General features: G+C 27.8%; 1 protein-coding gene across 3 annotated transcripts in view; it reads right to left on the bottom strand.

Moving 5' to 3' along the window:
- The window catches only part of LOC136079546 (uncharacterized), a 117,887-nt gene extending 98,369 nt beyond the window's left edge, over positions 1-19,518 (bottom strand). For 2 of the 3 annotated variants that reach the window (XM_065795376.1, XM_065795378.1), the window contains exons 1-3: positions 19,177-19,518; positions 17,189-17,300; positions 9,006-9,143 (exon numbers count right to left, since the gene is read on the bottom strand). In XM_065795376.1, the coding sequence (XP_065651448.1) occupies positions 9,006-9,143; positions 17,189-17,300; positions 19,177-19,494 (568 nt within the window). In that variant the 5' untranslated portion in view covers positions 19,495-19,518. The remainder of the gene's footprint in view (positions 1-9,005; positions 9,144-17,188; positions 17,301-19,176) is intronic. The other variant, XM_065795377.1, reaches the window with a different exon arrangement.
- Positions 19,519-20,020: the final 502 nt, after the last annotated feature.

The raw sequence follows: 20,020 nt of genomic DNA, 5'->3' as shown, positions 1-20,020 counted from the left end.
CTAGTCTAAAAAGATATTGATCTCTTACTGCATTGGTCTAAGCTTTGGGGCATGGAATCTATTATAAATAAATGCAAAGTAATAAGCTTTTATGGTGATTTCGATGTTTTAGACTACTCTTTTGGTACGCTTAACTTATTAAACAGTCTTATTCCTTTTGAAAATGTTGATATTAAAAAGTCACTAGGAATTTATTTTAACAATAAACTTAAGTGGTCTGATCAAATAAGTAATGCAGCATTAAAAGCTCACCAGATGCTTGGTATTCTTAAAAGAGCTTTTATTAACTGGAATCCTATTATGTTTATAAAACTATATACTACCTATATGGGGTAGTTATTACTTTAAATAGGGGTTCCAGTATGGAACTCCTATTTAATTAAAAATATTGAGAGACTCGAAAAAATTCAACGCAGAGCAACTAAACTTGCACCTAAGTTAAGAAACATGAACTTCAAATCTCGATTGGCAAATTTGGGATTAACAACACTTTTAGAATGACAAATGAAATGTGATTTGATTCAGTATTTTAAAATCTACAAGAATTTTAATAAAGTCAAGTTCCTAAATCCAAGTATAACACCTACTTGTTATCAAACTGTCTTGCAGGAAACTTACGAATCAAAATCCACAACCATGCCATTATCAGAGAAATTTTAAATAATTTACACAGACATAACTTCTTACTTAGTAGAATTGCATCCCAATGGAACGCCTTGCCTTTCTTTGTTGTTCCCTCACATTCTGTCATCGAGTTTAAAAACAAATACAATAATTTTTGTCGCTCCACAAGAATAAAGTCTACTATAGCATGGCATCTTTAGATGTCCTGTTCATAGAAGCTAACTACTTCTATTGTAGATTATTTATAACAATAATAATAACAATAATAATAACAATAATAATAATAATAATAATAACCAAGGCTTTCAAACCTTCATCAGGCTGTTTGCTTAAATGTCATCGAACTCCAGACAAAAGATAAGATCACATGATATTTTGAAATTGCTTGTATTGCTTGTATTGCTCAATCAAATCTCAATTACTTAATGTTTTATTTGGTGATTACTTAATGTTTTTATACGCAATTGCTTAATGTTTTTATTCGCACTTACTTAATGTTTTTATTCGAAATTACTTAATGTTTTAAAGATTTCTTTTGTGATTGCAATAAATAATGTATCTTAAGCGATTGAATTCCTGTGAATTTTTGGAGTCTTGTTAATGGCTAAATGTTTCATACTCCTCCTTTGATATACTAAAAAAGATATTTTTAAACAACCCTTTGATATTTTAAAAACAACCCTGCATTAATAATTTCAATATTGATGAGATAACTTATTGAATTTTCCATTTTGAGCAGAAAGACCAAATGAATGAAAACAAGATTCAGTCAAGCACTTATTAAATAGTTTAGAGATAATTGAAAAGAGTTTTGAACTAACTGTTGGTAAGATTATGACAGGAATGTTGTCTGGGCACATATAAACCACATGTATGCACATATAAACCATAGATAAGTTTAATAGAGAAACAACTTTAGAAAAAAAAATCTAGAGTGGTTTGAATATTTAATAGATATCCAAATTACTCTAGATTAGTTGCCAGAAGAGTGTGTCCATTCGATTCGAGAGACCAATTAGAGAAAACGTTCTTTGCAAATAACTCTGCCTTATCCTTGGGAGAGGTAATTAGATAAGACCCATATCTTCGAGATGGAATGTTAGACATACCTTTGTCTAACATTCTTTGTAATCACAGAACCATTAAACTGAGCGTTAGAGTTTTACCCTCATTCGGAGATAACAGGAAGAGTTGCATAGCCACAACCACAAGTAAAAATTTATGACTTCAGTCAAAAAGTTCCAGCGTTTAACATCCTCGACAAGAAACAATGTAAAGCATGATTACATCTACGCCAGTCTAACAAATTAAGAATGGTTGTAAGACTTGTCAACAGAACTGTTCTGCTTACCCTAAAGTTTTTGCCTGAAGGCCTTCCAGTTATTGAGCTGTACCCTCATTTGAAGGTAACAGGAAGAGCTGCATAGCCACTATCAAGAAGACATAAGCAAAAATCTATGAGTACAGTCTAAAAGATCTAGCATTCATCATCCTTGTCAAGAAACAATGTAAAACATGATTTCATCTACGCCAGTCTAACAAACAAAGAAGGGGTGTAAGACTTGTCAATAGAACTTTTCTTCCTACCCTAAAATTTGTCTGGAGGCATTCTACGAGACAGTAGTTGGATGCAGTTAATATCTTCCCAAGAAGAATATTTTTATTGAGATACCATCTCTAGTCTTTTCTTAAGCAAGCGCCTTAAGGCAAGAGTATTTTTATTCAGATTTTTCTTCTTCCAGTCTTTAATTAGAAAAGTGATTTTTTCAAGGCAGCAGAACGCGGAATATGTTGTACTGAATTACATGTTACTAGCAGAAGGGTGATTGTGATGATCATGAACCTGACTTGACCCAGAGTATTTAAAAGAAGTTACTTTCGCACGCAATACTCTTACATATTTAAGTGGAGAAATTGGGTATGCATTAAGAAAAACATTTCATTTAACATATTTAAACATAACTTATGTACCTACATAAAGTTAAGGGTGAGCTGACACCTATCGAGAGGTTCATACACAACACAAAGATACAAACTTATGGATGAATGAAAACTGTACCCGAGGTTCTGAAACATACAGTATATATGTATAGAAAAATACAATACATATACTGTATGTTTCTATTCAGTGACAATTACAGTTGATCTAACACAGTAACTAATCCACGTTCAACTATATAACAAACAAAAATGGATACTACTACATGCATGACAGATATTAGATAGTATTGATAACAAGAAGTTCACTTCTTCTAGCCTTTGTTTAGAAAGTGAATCCTACAAGGCAGCAGGACAGGTTGTACTGGATAACATGTTACCAGTAGCAGGGTAATCATGATGATCCTAGACCTGACCTGACTTTAAATGCTTGGCATTTTGATTATTTATCATTATTTTTTCACATGTTAGGTAAAAAAAAATGATAACAAAATTGTGATCAAACTGTTAGAATATTTTTTTGCTTTGATGTACCTAAAAGCTGCTTTCTGGTTATTTTTTTGATAAAAAAAAATCAAAAACTCATGTCAGATGCTATAATGGCTTATTTTTCAACTAGAAGTTGAACATTTTGGAGTTGAATTAGTCCGATATAAAGTTTTTTGTGAAAGTAGAAACTTCTTATTGGCTATAAGCTACTTTCTTGACATCTCTATACCCAGCAGGCACAATACGTAAAAAAGACGTATTATTTCTATCTTAAACATGTCTTGTCTAGCGCAGATGAGAAAAAAACATATTTTAAACGTTTTTTAAAGTCGGTATATTATGTCATCTTCATATTACGCATAAAATATGTTTTATTCCCAGCTGAGCTAGACAAGACGTTTTTTAGATTAGAAGAACACGTTTTTATTTAGTCATTCCATAGTAGTGGTTCTCAACCTGTGGGTCGCATCCCCGCCAGGGGTCGAATTTCCCAGGGGTCGCCTAAGACTATCGAAATATGGGGATTTTTGTCTCTATTCTAACATGATGTTATTGTACAAATTTTTTTCAGTGGTAGTTGTCGTAAATAATCACTCGACAAACTTAATGGGACTAATTGAATAGGCTAATACTGAATAATATAATCATGAGGATGCTAATTAATGCAATCATACTTGAAAGAAAATAATTAAGAGATCTATATATAACTAGACTCGATTATTCAAAATATAAATATGACAGAATTCTTGAGGGGATGGAGAATTATAAGAGAGGTTTCAATAAGAGTGTTAGAAATTCATGATCTATATACATCAATTTCTTGGTGGACACCCTCGCAAGTGTGAGGTACGTCATGCTTTTCAAATTTTCATATAAGTATGCAACATGAATATAGTAAATACGTGATATAGAAAAGTAAATATAAATGCAAGTCATAAAAATAAAAATTCATTTACTTGTAATTTAATTATAATTACAAATCTATTTTGAATGTAATTACATATTGTTTTGTGATTAAACATAAAACTTTAGCTATGTTCAGTTTTTACAATGAAAATAATTCCTGTATATGCGAAAATTTATACTGCGAAATACAATTTTATATTATAACAACAGCATAAGTACAGTTACTTAGGCCTATAAGCGTAAATAATTTCACAGTTGGGGTCGCTATATCATAGGGGTTGTATTAAAAGGGTCGCGGCAATGTAAAGGTTGAGAACCGCTGTTCTAAACACTTGAAAACTTAAATCGAAATTATTTTAAAATGCTTTCGTAATTAGGAGGATTTTGATAAACGCCATTTTTTTAACTTTGAATTAAACTACTTCGTAAAGTGATCGTTTGTCTAATATAATATATAGTTATAGTTAACATAGGAAAACCTAATGAAAACCTGGCAATTTTTGGGCTAAAAACTGGGTTCATGAAATATACTATTTTTCTATCATAAAAATCTACTTTTTACTAATAAATAACATAATAGCATAACTAGGTACTTTAAAAAGGTGTAATTATGTTTTTTTTTTTTATATAGCTACTTTATTGCATTAATAATGATGCATTTAGCTAATATTAATTAAAACATTACAACTATTGTAACAACGAAGATCGACTCTTTATTATAATGGCTTATTTTAATAAATGTTATTTTTGTATAAAAATCACATTATTTTTAGAAATTGTTGAACTTTTGAATTGCAAAGTCGTGGTAAGATTAGTGTTAACAAAGTAAAATTAAAACTTTGACTAGTGACAAGAGTGGTTTTAAAAGAATTCAAACAAAGATTTAAAAAAATCAAGAAAAAGATATATAACCTTTATGCACAAATAAGTAGTAAGTTCATAATATCTTGAACTTGATTTGTAATATGCTATATGTGCAACATGATGTAACTACTTTTTGCTCTAATTACTTGTACACACACAAACACACACACACACACACACACACACACACACACACACACACACACACACACACACACACACACAAACACACACACACACACACACACACACACACACAGACTCACACACACACACACATATATATATATATATATATATATATATACTCACATTTGTATATATAGATTTTAGAATAAAGAAAACAGCTTTTATTTCAAAATTTGTTTTAGCTTTGAATTTAAGGTTAGGGTCTAATGTTTGGTTGTAATTGAATTTATTTTTTTATAGTTATAAGTAAATTAAATAAAAATATATGGCTTATTTTCGGAGGTACAGAAGGGTGCAGGTGAACTATCTGCTTTTTTAAAAGATAAATTTCTATACCCAGTCACATCTATACTAAACAGTGAACTCTCTCACACAGAAAATAATTGCTTAATTAACAATGCTGAAAAATTATTTAGAAAAAGAAATCGAATATGATTCTAACTTTAGTGAAGAAAACACATCTTCAGATTTTGATTTTTGTTATAACAATGAAGATAATATTGATAAAAAAGATAATCCAACTTTAAGCCAAGATTTAGCTGTCATTGAAAGTAAGTATAATCTTCCCAGACTTTGTACAAATGAGTTACTAGCCATGCTTAGAAAACAAGGGCATATACTCCCAAAAGATGCTTGTACCTTACTTAAGACACCCAAGCATTTTGAATGTGAGGAAACGTGTGAGGGTCGCTACATTTATTTTGGAATAAAAAATGGCATTAAAAAAAGTTGCAAATAATACCCAACTACACTAATAAAAATAGTAAGATAGAACTTTGTGTTAATGTTAATGGAGTTCCCATATTTAAATCATCTAAGGTTCAGATATGGCCTATCCTTGGTTTATTTGATGCTTCTAATGTTTTTATGATAGCTCTTTTTTGCGGTATGTCTAAATCTAGTTCTCCTTCTGAGTATTTAAAAGACCTTATTGCTGAAATTAGTTTACTTAAAGCTAAAGGCATTACTTATAAAAGTTGCACTTATGAATTTTCCACTAAATCTTTTATTTGTGATGCTCCTGCTCGTGCCTTTCTTAAGGAAACTATTAGCCATAGAGGCTTTTATTCATGTGAACAATGTGAAATTAAGGGGTCATATATAGATAACAGAGTAATATTTAATGACAATAAAGATTTTTCACTTCGTAATACTACTGACTTTAATAATTTTAAATACAAAAATACTCATCAACATTTTTTGAGTTCTCTTGTTAATTCTCAAGTTAGTTTAAACGATTTTGTTTTGGATTATATGCATTTGGTATGTCTTGGTGTTGTGAAAAGGTTACTCAATTTTCTAAAAAGTGGACCAAAATCATGTAAACTATCGACCACTTAAGTAAAAGCTATTACTGATTGTCTTTTAGCATTAAATGGTAAACTACCATCAGAATTTGCAAGGCAACCAAGATCACCTTAATTTTGCTCATTCGTTATCATCATGTTTTGTAAAAAGTTTTAAGCATTTCTATGATAATAGTTTTTGTGTTTTAATGTACATAGTTTATCACATATTCATGAAGATGTTATTAGTATGCAGTGTTCACTTAACAAAGTTTTTGCATTTCCTTTTGAAAACTATATGAAGGTGTTAAAATTTTTTGTTAGAAATTCGAAAAATCCTATTGTTCAAGTGGCAAAACGTCAAGCTGAATTAGTGAGTATTACACATCAAATTCGAGTTGCTAAAACTAATATTCCATCTATATGCTTTCGTAATTCAGTCTTTCAAATTGAAAATGGTTTTTATTTTCTTAAAGAAAAACAAGATAATGGATATTATGTTTGTTCAACTAAAACTTGGCCTTGCTTTTTCCCCTTTAATTCAAATCTAGTTTCATTATTGAAATTTTAATTTAATGTTTAATATGATCCTTTAATGTTTTTAATGATTATTTTTAGCACATCTAAAAGTTTTGAATTTTAATAATTTTAAATTTGATTTTTTTAATTAAATTCATCTTAATGTGAATTTTAAATGAAATATTACAAATGTTAATAAAAAATACAAATGCTAATTAAAAATATTACAAATGCTAATTAATAATCTATGTTATATATTTTGATTTATCTTTTTTTTTATAAATTTAAAATTTTTTAATTTAATTTATATAATAACAAAGTAAATTTATAACTAATACATTTTTTAAATAATTATATTTAATTCTGGTAACAATTTAAAAACATTTCGATTTTAGTTGTGAATATGATTTAAACATATCTTTAATAGTTAATTATCTGGTTATATATATAATTTTTTTTGTACCATTTCATTTTTTAGATTGTTCAGTGTTGAGCTATGATCAAAAATGAATTTGAAGGGAAAGGACCGTTAAAGTACCTCAAAAAAAAAGATTTCCTTTGACAAATTAGAGTACAGTAGTGCAATTTACAGTGAGATCTGTTATAATTATCTGTACTAACGGTTTTATATAGTATATACATATGTATAATGTATTATATTTATAATAATAATATATATAATAATATATATAATAAATAATATATATATATATAAATAATAATATATATAATAATATTAATAAAATTATAAGCGCAGTTATGGCCAAATGGTCAAATGCTGATCAAAGATCTATACGAAAATTGTAGGAAACAAGTTGAAAAATTCACCCACTGAGTTAAAACTTTCGCCAAAATAGATTTAATTAATTTCATTTTATATTCATTAGGTGATACATATATATAATTTATTATAAAATATATATATAATTTACTGTATATATTATTTTATCAGAAATTTTGAATTTAAACTAAAAATTTATGTGTCGTTTTTTATGGTTTGAATTTATTAAAAAGACCCAATGTTTATAAACATTGCTAAACCGCTAAATTTAGCGGTTTAAAAGATATCTTTAAAACACGTATCTTTAGATTTGCGTTCTATACTAAAAAATAACGCATTTTAGACATTTTATGTAAGTTTTGAAAAACGTTTAAAATACGTTTTTTTACTTGAGATAACACACGTATTTTCAAGACGCCTTATTAACGACTTATCGATATGTGTTCTCAGATTTGCGTTCTACTATACAAAGACGTATTAGGAGCGATTTCAATATGCGTATTTAAAACGTTTTAAAAACGTTTTTTTTTCTGGTGGGTATATGTGAAAATGTATTAAACTTTATTGGTGTTTTATCTAGATCTTTCTCACATGGACTGTAACTGTAGAGTTGACAATAAAGGTGGTTTATTGGAGACTATAAATCTGTTCGAAATAAAAATGCATTTTGTGCTACTATGCTGCTTAAAATACACACACACACACACACACACACACACACACACACACACACACACACACACACACACACACACACACACACACACACACACACACACACACATTAACAAGTTACAAAGCATATAGCCTAATAGATAACTAGTTATGAACTATCTCCATTTCATTACATTCATTAATAATTATACATTTTAAATTCTGCTGTTTTCACCTTTTTTTATTATCCTAACTTCCAATTATTACTTCCGAGATAAGAAAAATTTACAAAACAAAGATTATTGAACAAATTTACAATTCTAAAAACCAAGGACAAATCAAGACCTTACTTTGAATGATAAAAATTTAAAAAAATTAAAATTAATTGGTTTTAGATCTTAAAAACCTAATCAAACCGGATCACCTATCATATTAAATGAAAGGTTTTGGCCAGGTTATAGCTTTATTTAAATAAAAATAGTAAAAAATAAAAAAAAATTAGTAAAAAAAAAAGCTATTCCATTTTCTAAAGTTCCCTTAAAACTAAAATTATCACTTTCATATTTTTTATTATTACTTAAAAAGAAGAAAAATATTGGTGCACTTAATAAAGTGCACTTTTTAAATTCTTATCTACATTAAATTAAAGTTGTTATCTTATATTTGTTATCTATAATTTTCTATCAGTGATTTATTTTTATCTGTTATTAAAAGCTAATAATTAAAATTACAATTTTACTTCAAAAAAATCTCACTTTTAGGATTTTTATGCTCAACTTTATCCATTTCACACATAGTCTCAATTGGAAAGCCATTCGAAATAATTTTGAATACACCAGTTTGAGTGAAACCATTATTGTAATGTTCTTGGCAACTTTTTGTAATTCCTGCTGCTAAAAAAATAACTATATATATATATATAAATATATATATATATATAAATATATATATATATATATATATATATATATATATATATATATATATATATATATATATATATATATATATATATATATATATATAAATTATGTTAGTGTGTTTTACAAATAGAGTGCTCAATGTTCTTAAAGAACAGAACAATAATAAATTAGTAAAAAACACTTATCTAACTTTTTTCTTCAACTTGAAGTTTCATATATATATATATATATATATATATATATATATATATATATATATATATATATATATATATATATATATATATATATATATATATATATATATATATATATATATATATATTAGGGTGTTCCAAAAAACAATTTTTTTTGAAAATGTCTGCTGATACCCCCTTAATGTGTTCTATATAATAAATTAATACTAATTTAATAAATTTTTGAATAAAAAAATTTTTAAGGGTTACTCAAGACCCTTAAACATCAGACGGGTCCCTAATATTTTGAAAAAAAAAGTTCTTTAAAAGCATATTATGTTGGGTCTAAAAAGAAGCAGAATTTTACAAAACATCCAAAAACAATAATCATTTTATATAAAGATTACTGTTTTAAATTTTATGGCTTAAAAACAATCGTTTTTTAACAAAAAATAAAAAAGGTAAATACTTTCATAGTTTTTTTAAATAAACTTTTTTTATTTATGTTTTCATAAATTTTTTTTATTATTTTTTAAAATTTTTATAAAATTTCACTTCTTTTAAGACACAATATTATATGCTTTTAAAAAAAAAATTGTTTTTAAATATTAGGGACCCGTCTGATGTTTAAGGGTCTTGAAGCAACCCCTAAAATTTTTTTTGTTTAAAAATTTTTTAAATTTAGTATCAACTTATGACATAGAACACATTTAGGGGTATCAGCAGACTTTTCAAAAAATGTTTTCGGAAAATCCTACTATATGTATATATATATATATATATATATATATATATATGTATATATATATATATATATATATATATATATATATATATATATGTATATGTATATATATATATACATATATATATACATATACATATATATATACATATAAATATATACATATATATATATATATATACATATATATATACATATATACACATATATATATATTTATATATATATATATATATATATATATATATATATATATATATATATGTATGTATGTATGTATATATATATACATATTTATATATATATACATATATATATATATATATATATATATATATATGTATGTATGTATGTATATATATATACATATATGTATGTATGTATATATATACATATATATATATATACATATATATATACATATATATATATATATATATATATATATATATATATATATATATATATATATATATAGTATGTATGTATGTATGTATATATATATATATATATATATATATATATATATATATATATATATATATATGTATGTATGTATATACATATAGAAAAATACATATATGCAAGTAAATGTCAAAGAAATAAGTCTCTAAATGCTTGGGTTAATTGTTAGTCCCATTTTATGAATCGGAATGACTTTCCACTTTAATGATAAAGCACCAGTTTTGAATCAAGCAAATAGTTTAAGGAGCTAAATTATTAGCGGAATGCTTTAGTAGAACGTTTGAATGCCATCCGGACCATTAGATGTGGTTAGTTTAAGCACCCTTTGTGCTTTTTCTACGATAGAAAGCAGGAAGTTAATGAACATCAGACAAGTTGAATGTGCGTTGACACGATCTATAAACTTAGGTAACAAGCAATTACCGATTATAAAAACACTTACAAAAAAGTTATTAAAATTATGAGATATTTCTTCTTTGTTTTAAGAAAGTGTATTATCAGATCGAATAATCTCATTGAGTTTACTACTTGAGTTCAGTTTGCCATTTACAAAATAAAATAAAGTACCAAGGTTCCTCTTTCGTAACATCATTAGTTTATTTGATGCATAATGTTTTTAATGGCAGCAGAACATTTTGAGACAATTGATTTATAAGCTGCTTTGTTATCAGGTTAACCTGATATTTTTGATCTCTTCCATGCAATTACTTTGTCATTTATCAATATACTAACATAATGAGGCAGAGCCGACAACACCGGGGAGGGCCGAGGGGTACTCGCCCCACTTTTTTTCTTTTCATCATTATTATATAAGTACCTTAAATTATGAGTAAATGGAATTACATATTGGTCACTGTTCATAATAAGTGGTTTAATGCAGAAATCCCTTATAAACGATGAGGAAGAACACGAAACAAGATTTAAGTTGTTATTTTTGCGAGTTGATTGGTCAAAATACTAAGTAAGACCATAGTTGTTTAAAAAACATAAAAAAAAGTCATCCATAGCACTATCCGGACCATCAAAAATAGTGCCAATCTAGATCAGGTAAGTAAAAAATATCATAGTATAACCACACTTCTTTCATTGAAACACATCATAACAAAACAATTGACACTAGTTTCCAAATTGTCATTGGCTTTTTTACTACCACTGCAATAATAACCGATAATTTCGAATATATGACACTAATGTTTATATCTACACAGGCAATTTCCAATTTATGAAACTCAGGTGGTATATCAACCTTTGTATATTGTATAAAACTGCTAAAAAATATTGCTACTCCACCACATTTACTTCTTCTGTCAGCGAAGGACAGCATAATGTCCAGTGCAGACAACTGTTATTTAACTAAGTTTCGACAACACAAAAAACACTAAGATTCTGAGAATTTAGAAATTTTATTACATATACTGCGAATATAAGTAAGTGCCGATTTTCCATTATTTTTATTAGTGAGGTTTTATTATTCCAAGAAGTTTTATTAGTTATCGATTGCATCTTCAAGATGCAATAGATAAAAACAAAAAAAATTAAAAATATGTACTAAAATATTTTAACTTTAACTTATAAAGATTCAAAAATTGATACATATAACGTCCTAAATGACTATTTGGAAAATAGACTTTTTTAAACACATTAATTCAATTTTTAGCACATTAACTTAATGTTGATATATTAAATGATGAAATGTATCAACTTTCATTAATAATTTTTGTTTTAAGTTTGGCCATCACCTAAGTCTTTATGTACAGTATTGGACAAAACATTTGCAACCAACATCAAACAATGCTAAAAAGTGTTCCTAATTTCACATGTCTTAAAAACGAAACGAACTATACTACCACAGCAAATAGTTCAGGAGTCTGGAGTCATAGCATGCCATGACATGAGCAATCAGCTGACAGGTGACAGCACACAGGCAGAATTTCGTTGACAAGTGCCATTTTGCAGCGGACAAAACAAGTGCAACTTTTTTGGTTTGTTTCATTTTCTTAAGTCTGGTTCGTGTCAACGTAATGGAAGTTTTTTAATAATTAAAGGAAGTATCCAGAAGTTTCCAGAAGTTTTCAGAAGCATGCAAAAGCTTCCAGAAGTTTCCAGAAGAAGCATCTGGAAGCATCCAGTAGTATCCAGAAATATCCAGAAACATTCAGAAGCATCCAGACGCATCCAGAAGCTTCCAGAAGCATCGAAAAGAAGCATCTAGAATCTTCCAGAACAGGTTCACACAGCTTCATTTTACTATATAAGAGACATGTAAATCGACATGTAATTCAGTCAGTATTATCAAAACAGTTTATCGAAGTGAGTTTTATCAAAGTGTTTTATCGAAGAACATCAATAAAAGAAGTGAAATACAACAAGTGTTTCATTACATCAATACAGTCCACATCCAACCAAGACGTTGTGTTCCACAGAGCATTATTGTATCATCACAAGGTAAATGTAACACGGTAAGCCTTGAGAAGCGTGATTACTTATTTTTATTATTTTTATGACTTCAAGTGCAAAAATGGCTACCGGCAGTCTTGGATTGGAACTAAGAAAGAAAATTATTGGCGATTACATAAGTGGAATGTCACAAAAAAGTATTTGTGATAAATATCGCGTGAAAAAATGGACCGTATCAAGACTATGTTCCAAACATCGTTCTACGGGGAGGTCGGCAGCACATAACAAAGGTGGAAGACCGCGTTCCACCACTTCTAGAGAGGATTCTATGATCGTAAGATCCGTCAAGAAGGATCCCTGGATATCATCAGTCAAGATGCAAAAGATATTCGAGCTGCCTGTATCGGACCGAACAATCAGACGACGTGCTGTTGAAGCCGGATTGTTTTCTTGACGCCCTGCAAAGAAACCGCTGATTTTACTAAAAAACCAGAAAAAAAAAAGACTCCTGTTTGCTACATCTCATATTGACTGGAATGTGCAGAAATGGCGAACTGTCCTGTTCAGTGATGAATCGAAGTTCAACATCATTGGGAGCGATGGCATTTGCCGTGTACGTCAACCGGCCAGAAAACGCCTTGATTTACGTTACTGCCATAAGACCGCGAAGCATGGTGGAGGCAATGTAATGGCCTGGGGGTGTTTTTCTGCTAACGGTCTAGGTCCAATACATCGAATCGATGGAATAATGGACCATTTCATGTATAAAAATATCCTGAAATATGTTATGTTACATCATGCTGAATGGAATATGCCAATAAAAATGGGTTTTTCAGCAAGAAAACGATCCGAAACACACTGCAAAAGTAGTCAAGCAGTGGTTTCAAGACAACCACCTATCGGTGATGGATTGGCCGCCTCAATCTCCGGATCTCAACCCTATCGAGAACCTGTGGGAGATCGTCAACCGCAGAATTGATCGTGAAGGTGTTCGTAATAAGGATCAACTGTTTAAACAAATTCAACAGGCCTGGGCAGCGATTCCACAAAGTTTCATTGATCACCTGATCGAATCTATGCCTCAAAGATGCAAGGCTGTGATCGACAACAAAGGATTTGCCACGAAATATTGATAGCGAAATACAGCTTGGTCAACATTTTGTCGAGTTGCACTTGTTTTGTCCAGAAGAAAACCAACTTTTTTAAATACTTTTGATTAATTTATTAATTTTCGCGCACAAACAACGAACTTTGTGATGAATAAAACTTGAAGAACTTTGTCTCTAAACAGTTACATAGTTATTTCTCTAAATTGAAAAAATGCAGCACTTTTATATAAAGAAACTAGTATCCACTTAGTATATTACTCTTGGGTTTGATGCAATAACACAAAAAAGTGTTCTTACAAACAGTTTTCATATAGCGTTTAAAGATTAATGCCTAGTCAATGATTTGGACCAACTGCCTTGTAAAACAGCTGGAAAACATATTACTAATCCCATTGATCATGGCTTTTATTTATTCTTATTTTTACTTAAACCTCTTCGTTTTTAAATTCTTATTTTCACTTGAATCTCGCAATTAAATTAACAGAAAAATACTAACACAATTTCTGATGGAGTTGCTGTTGGCATGAATCGATTAAATATCAGAGCATATGCACATGTAATAGTCTCCCCTCACAGTTAAAATCTCTCCCTACATTTTCCAAATTCAAAAACAGTCTTTTTAATTTTTTATTAAAGAAGTATTCTTGCTAATTTCTATGCTGCTCTACTACTAACTATCTACTATCCATCTTAACCTTATTCACTTCAATGCTGGTCTATAACTACTAATAATTGATCTTTTCTAAAATTCTTTTCTACTACTTTCTTCATTTCAATGCTGATTTATTACTACTAATACTTGCTCTTTCTTAACTTTTTCTCAAATTAATATCACTATTCTATTTCCAACTCTCACTATTATAAATATTGCTATTTTTTATTATTGTTATTATTATTATTATTGTTGCTATTGTTGTTATTATTACTATTAATATTATTGTTATCATTGTTATTATTGTTATTATTATTGTTATTATTATTATTATTATTATTATTATTATTATTATTATTATTATTATTATTATTATTATTATTATTATTAATAATAGAATTGTTATCTTTATCGTTTGTATTATTATTTTGATTATTATTACCAATAACTGGAGTTTTTATTATTATTACCTATTATTTTTACCGATACTTATATAACTACATTATTTACAATGTTGTTACTGTATATTATTATAATCTACCTCTCTTTTATTGCTATATTTCAATTAGGTATATAAAAGTCTTTTATTCTAGATAGATGTATAAAAGTAATTTGAATTTTGTCCTAAATTATCAAACTTCTTACTTAATTATTATTCCAAAAGTTTTTCGTTTAAGTAATGTACTTTTTTACGTTTTTTTTTTTTGTTTTTTTTTGTTGTTGTTTTTTTGTTGTTTTTTTTGTTTGTTTTTTGTTTTTTTAGATTGGTGTTTTAATTTCTTATTATGGTGTTTACTTAAAATTAGTACTTGTACTATATGTAAATATCCCAGGAAATGTAAAATCTATTTCAGAATACATCTGATTTGATTTGATCTTATTCATCTTATCATGAGCAAAGTATACGCCACCTGGAAGAAATATTTTAATGAAATAAACTACCATTTTCACCCTCTTAATACAATTGCCACATCTTGCTGTTCAGCAATGAGGCCTTCAGAAAATAAGAGTTTTTAGAAATGATTGCATGGCAACCTTGGTTAATTTTGCTATAAAAAAATGTAAAGATGTAAAGACATAAAAGATGGTCAACAAGAATTTGTAAATTTTTTAGACAATAACAAATTACCATGAGGTATTATTCTAAGGTATCGTTAAAACCTCCTTCACATTCTTTTGCATACTTATTTTATTTTAACAAAGCAAAGTGTAAAAGCAACTCTTTGAGCGATATTTTGTAATACAACCGCAATCAAACAAATGTCTGTGTTTGCAGTATTTGGAAGACTTCTTACTGGACCCTGGATAAAAACATTTTATGTCACATAAGATCATGCAATTTTTTATCGTGTTGTTTTGTTGGCAGAATGTTTTTTTTCTTGGTTTTTTAAAAATTGCCATGATTATAAAGTCAAACACTTTATAATCAGAAACAAGTTTATTCTTCATTGATGAAGAGCTTCTTAAAATGACTTCTGCTTGTCTTATATCAGTGGAAAATTTTTCAAAGAGATAATAAAACAGATATTTCTCATTTACTACTACAGAAACATTTATAGAGGAGAAAACAAGTGCAAGACTTCACAATATAGACAGTGAGTGTTAAACAAAAGTTATGAAAACTTTAGTTGAGAAAAACTTTATTTTGATCACAGTTTCTTCAACAAATCTATGTACAGAAATACAAGGAGCGCAAGTTTTAAATAAAGTATGCTCTGGAGTTAGCATGGCTTTGTTATTAATGATGTGATATAACTAAAGCAATTATTAAAATTATTGTAGCGGCTTTCAAAAATATAAGGTCACTTAAATTTTTACGCAATTATTTAGATTTTTAAGCAATTATTTAAATTACTTTTAATATTTTTATAAAAATAAAAAAAAAGATTTTTTACTAAATTTTTATTTGGAATTGTTTAAAAATATAAGGTTACGCTTGGGAGGCTCAATAAGTGCGTATTAGCATAAGTGCGCTGAAGGAATTTTCAAAAACTGGCATAAGCGCAAATTGGAATAAGTGCACACTTATATCAGTTCGCATTTATTCCAATGCTTGCAAATTTTTTTGGCGCACTTATGACGATTCTCACTTATGCCAGTTTTTGCAACTGCATTGCACTTATGCAAATTTCGCACTTACGCCAGTTACGCCAGTTCGTTCGATGTTTGCTTCCTCTCTTCCTCCCTTTCACCTCCCTTTTTTTGGGTAAAAAAGGGAGGTGAAAGGGAAATAAAAGTATAAAAAATATATATATATATATAAAGTTTTTTGACGCTCCCAGATAAAATCCGACTTCACTATTCCTGACCTTAATGTTTAAAATAAAATCGTAAAATTTAAAAAGATGCTTAATACGTATATTACCTAAATTTTTTATTTATGAGACAAATCTCTCCAAAATTTGTTTATTTTACTTAACTTTTTACTTAATCAAAACATAACTACTACCTGTTGAAAAATGGTGTTATACCTGTTGTGCAGTTACATATATGCTGTCGCCGATTTTTTGCTGAGCATGATGGATAGCATTTGCATTTTCCACAAGGCTTCGATGTTAAACTGCAGCTGAGAGAACATTTTGGCTAAAGAAAATAAATTTTGAAGTCTGCATAGTTTAACTTTATTATATGTAATTTAAATCCTTGAAAAACTTTTCATGCTATTAGAGAAATTTTTCGACTATTAAAACATATAAACTTACAAAAACAACTCATATTAATAGTTATTTTCAAGACTTTACACAGATTTGAGACAAATACAAAGTACGCTGTCGACATTGCACTTAATATATATATATATATATATATATATATATATATATATATAATATATATAAATATATATATATATATATATATATATATATATATATATATATATATATATATATATATATATTTATTTATTTATTTATTTATATATATATAAACACACACACAATGCTTTCAAAAAAAATAGGCGCTGCAAAATTTTGTTTCTTAAAGCATATTTAAACTGCCATAAAATAAAAACTAAAGATGATATTAAACAATCTTTTTTTATTTGCGAGAAAAATCTATTTTAAACAAATTTTTTTTGCATGCAGCACATCTTTTTTGCATTGATTTTACAAGATTGTTCAAGATTTCTTTTGAAACTCCTTTCCAAATGGTATCTAATTCTTAGTTTAGGCTATTTATGGATCATATTTTCCATTCAAGCCTAAATAGATTCAATTGGATTCAAATTTAGTAATAAATCTGGTATAGCTGACCAGGCAAATAAATCTACTTTAATTTCTTTCATCCATGCTTTTACTGTTCGAGCTGTGTGGGCAGGCGCCAAATCTTGTTGAAATTGCCACCATTTGTTTCAATAGATCAACATGTCCACTGATGGAACCTTGCTGTTCTCTAGCGTCGCTATATATTTATGTTGGTTGATTGGACCTGTATAAATGTTACACACTCCTTCTCCGTTTTAATTAAAACAGTTCCAAAAACTAAAACTCTCGCCGCCACTTTTCGGTAAAACGAAGCGATTACTATACTTTTCCAATTTAAATCTTTTAACAAGAACTTTGCTTTTTCTATTTACTACTTCAAAGTTACTTTCATCACTAAAAATTACTTGCTCCGACTTCTTTAAAGACCACCCAGCCTTGTGAGCCGATCTCTGGCTGTCAACATAGGTTTTCTAACAGCTTATAAACACCAATTTTTTTGTCTTGATAAAATATTTCTAACTGTATTTGACAAAATATGTTTTTCACGGTTCGCGTTGAATGCGTTAGTAAGTTCACAAAAATTTAATCTCGGATTGGCTCTTACTTGATGAAATGTAAGACTCTTTTTGCGCTCAGTAGTTTTTTTTAACCTTCCTGATCCTGTATGACGTTGGATACCAACTGTTGTTTTAAATATCTTTAGAGTAAATCTAACGCGATTTTCTGAAATTTTGTATTTCCTTGCAATTTATCTATTACTGATCAAAGTGGCAATTAATAGGTATAAGCCATCCTTCATACCTATTATTTGCCACTTTGTTTCTTTGCTTACTGCTTTTCGACCCATTTTTATGTATATTTATTTTTAGGTCTTATCAAATTATTTAAAAAAGCTTTAAATGAAACTTTTCAAATTAACATATAAATTAATAAAACAATTATGAATAACAGCTGGGTCAACAAGAAAGTAAAACGGGAATCAATATATATATATATATATATATATATATATATATATATATATATATATATATATATATATATATATATATATATACATATATATATATATATATATATATATATATATATATATATATATATATATATATATATATATATATATATATATATATATATATATATATATATATATATATATATATATATATATATATATATATATATATGAACTCAGAAAACAAAATTTCCCGTAAATTTTCCGTAAATAACAAAAACAAGAAATACCGTACTGGTTTTGTAGAAACAAAGAGATTTCCTTTTGCCAACTGAGTTGGTGGAGAATCTTCTCTAAAAAATCGACAAATTATAGTTGTATTGCTCACAATTTGGATATCTATAGATTTACATCTATCAAAAATATTATAACAAGCTGTAATGCAATCTTTGTAATCCCTGTGTGTTTCCACAAGACTTGTACTATATGTTATTTGTCTATCTTGAAAAACAGTGAATGAGTAGCGAGATGATAACTTTCTTTCTGGATAAATAAACTGCGCCTTTGAGTTTGTTAAGAAAGTAGATACACAAAACAAGAAGACAGGTAACATTTTTTTCTTTTTTGTGTTGAGTCTTGATAAAATTAAAAAAAAATGATTGTAATATTAATATACTTTACATTCTTAAATATTTTATTTAGCGAACCGTTAGTGGTATGCGCCATAAGTGGTCGTTCATTTATTACTAATGTTGTGTAGTAACAGTAAAAAAAAGGAATGTCATCAGCTTTCTAGCTCTAGTAATTTCTAAAAGTACTGACGTTGGCTAGCTATTGGTGCATACCACTAATGGTCAATCTATCTTATTATATCAAAAATTAATATAATAAGATAGATTGACCATTATTTAAAAAATTATTACAATTGAAAAACTAATCAGGCTGCCAAAGTTAAATGAAAAATCAAGACTAAGTTTTAAATCTTTAAATAAACGAAAATGGTATATGTATTAGAATAAAGAATATAGGAATAAATATATATAAAAATATTCTATATACATTAAAATAAAAAGTATATAACTTTGCAAAAAAGATTACACGCGGAAAATTGTATGTAATTTTTTTATATTTTTTAAATC

This window comes from Hydra vulgaris, chromosome 04 (assembly GCF_038396675.1).
Source record: "Hydra vulgaris chromosome 04, alternate assembly HydraT2T_AEP".
NCBI classification, from domain to species: domain Eukaryota; kingdom Metazoa; phylum Cnidaria; class Hydrozoa; order Anthoathecata; family Hydridae; genus Hydra; species Hydra vulgaris.
The sequence above is the reverse complement of the archived record's forward strand: the minus strand, read 5'-3'. Positions and strand labels throughout refer to the sequence as shown.